Source organism: Sander lucioperca, chromosome 9, assembly GCF_008315115.2.
Source record: "Sander lucioperca isolate FBNREF2018 chromosome 9, SLUC_FBN_1.2, whole genome shotgun sequence".
Taxonomy (NCBI): domain Eukaryota; kingdom Metazoa; phylum Chordata; class Actinopteri; order Perciformes; family Percidae; genus Sander; species Sander lucioperca.
Genome location: NC_050181.1, coordinates 31,889,503 through 31,892,002, shown reverse-complemented (window position 1 = coordinate 31,892,002; position 2,500 = coordinate 31,889,503). Strand labels below are relative to the sequence as shown.

General features: G+C 44.0%; 1 protein-coding gene across 3 annotated transcripts in view; it reads right to left on the bottom strand.

Annotated features, from left to right (window-relative positions):
- Positions 1 to 2,500, bottom strand: part of dhx9 (DEAH (Asp-Glu-Ala-His) box helicase 9) — a 29,383-nt gene that overhangs the window by 8,693 nt on the left and 18,190 nt on the right. For all 3 annotated transcript variants that reach the window (XM_031308551.2, XM_036005407.1, XM_036005408.1), the window contains 3 exons: positions 2,160 to 2,373; positions 1,444 to 1,538; positions 351 to 424 (listed from right to left, as the gene is read on the bottom strand). In XM_031308551.2, coding sequence (XP_031164411.2) covers positions 351 to 424; positions 1,444 to 1,538; positions 2,160 to 2,373 — 383 coding nt within the window. The remainder of the gene's footprint in view (positions 1 to 350; positions 425 to 1,443; positions 1,539 to 2,159; positions 2,374 to 2,500) is intronic.

Below are 2,500 nucleotides of genomic sequence, written 5' to 3'. Positions count from 1 at the left end.
TAAAAGCCTGAACCCATTTACAGCCCGACATTATTCAAATGTGCGCACGCACACAGCTCTTTTGCCAAGTGAGTCATTTATACATTTTTTAACATCACTTATTCATGACTAACGTAGGCAATAGGCCACTTGGAAGTTGGAACAAAGAAACTAAATAAGTCCACTGTAACATTGTAACATCTCAGCACTCTAAATAGGCCTAGGTATACACTTACCAGCCTCCGTTTCACCTCCTCAGCATCCATTTTCATGCTAATCGAAACGCATCACCTGACCGCTCATTTACTGCGTGTAAAATGATCGAAATGAAGACCAGGCAAATATCTTCAGCTCTAGTCTGACAGACTTACTTGCAGGAGTCGATGACGTAGACGACGTCGTTGATGGTGATGCTCGTCTCTGCGATGTTGGTGGACAGAATTACCTGCAGATTAAAAGACATTTTCATCACCATGTTTAAATCACAACAACAGTTTCCCTCTAACTAAAGCCTGAACGATGCTGGATTACACACACACACACACACACACACACACACACACACACACACACACACAAGTCGAATATGTTGAGAACAAAAAGATCGTTATTTGAGGGGAAATATTTGAATTTGAATATTTTGGGAGAAAAAAGTTGGAAAATTTTAAGAAAAAGACAATATTTTGAGAGAAAAAAAGTTGGATATGAGATATGTGATGTCAGACGTGTTAATATGGACGCACTAGTTCTGCTGCTGGAGTTATAACTCTTGTGTGGACGGAGATGGTTAAAAATGAAAACATAGCGGTGTAGATGTAGCCTTAAAGTTCTTTCTGTGAGCCAGTTTAACACCTGTGGGGAAAGTGGTTCTAATCTTTTAGGGCCTGTTTATACGAATACGCTCGCAGGTGAAAACAACAAAATATTTTATCAGATGTGCCTTTCGTTTAGACAGCGACGGCGTTTTTGGGGACTTAAAAACTCAAAAAAGTGAAACCACCCTCCAGAGTGGAAATCTGAAAAACACTCCACCGTCACGTTACCGTCTAAAGGGTAAAAACACACTGTGTGTGTGTGTGTGTGTGTGTGTGTGTGTGTGTGTGTGTGTGTGTATATATATGTGCTCTGTGTGTGTGTGTGCCTAATGTTTGGAGCAATAACTCCACCTCCTTGTCTGTCCAGACTAAATTGTCAGCTGTTGTTGTTCGCTTCGCGCTACTAGGGAGAGAGGAGTAGGAGGAAGGTTCTAGGCAGGCGCTGACTTGGTGGTGTTGTGTGGCAGTGCCACCTAGCCGCCTGCTGTGCATACTACATCACATTTCACACACGTTTGCGTCACCATATGCACGCAGACCCCCCCCCCAAAATGCTTGTCTAAATGCGAAATAAAAAGTGAGAATGCAACGCCACTTTTGCGTTTTCTCTTCAGACCGTTTCCATCTAAACATAGACTTAGTCTCTGACCTTCCTGATGTTGTCGGGAACCGGTTCAAACACCATCCTCTGCTCCTCTCGGGGGATCTGTGAGTGGAGCGGCAGGATCCGGTACCGGTTACTTCCTGGAAACAAATCAGACATCAAGACAAACATCAAGACAAACCCAAGCAGAAAGAAGAATAAATAAATAAAATAAATTAAAATGGTTAGATTGGATACAGCTACAGCGACGACAGTTAGGTTTAAACTAGGGATGCACTGAATCCAGATTTTTGAGGTTCGGTTGAATCCTGAATCCCCTGGTTGAGATTCTGCTGAATCCTCGTCCCATCCTCAGTCCATGAACACAGTAAACTCATTAATGAAGTAAACAGTGACTGTCCTTCCTTTGCCGTACCTGAAGTTGCTGCATTCTGACTGCTGTCTGTAGATTCCTTCATCACAACTCGTATTCTTCCAGATGTTTGATACCAGATGTTGTAACAGTGGTGATGTTGTGTATAGTTTAGGGTCCTCACCACCACAAAAAACATTCTAAGGTTCAGCAGAAACCCAACCCCGTCAAAAAGCCCAATATTCAGCAGAATCTAAACCCAATTCTGGATTTGGTGCATTCCTGATTTAGACACTGAAACGGCTTGTTAAGTTTATTCTATGACTCATAAAGCTGGATGTGGAGAATGAACTGTGAGGAGTTTTAAACATGTTTGAGCCGAGTCTCTAGCGTTGCCGTGCCGACGTACCAAAGTGCGGGTTGGTCTCCAGGTGTCTCTGCATGGAGTAGATGAGGTTCCAGCCAGGTAGGAAGATTAGAACGGCGCCGGCTACCTGCAGCGTCTCGATGTACCTCAGCAGAGCCTCCACCAGCTCGAAGGACGTCTCCTTCTCGCTGATCTGAGCCATCGAACGCTTCGTCTCCGCCGAGTAGTCCGGCCCGCAGATCTGATTACAGTTCGTCTGCACACACAGCAAGAACAGAAACAACTCTCACTCTGGATTCCACTCTTTAACCAGTCCTTCCAGAAAAATGCTGAGTTTTTTGTGATTGTTGCGGGAAAAAATGCTTGATTACGCGGCACGTTTT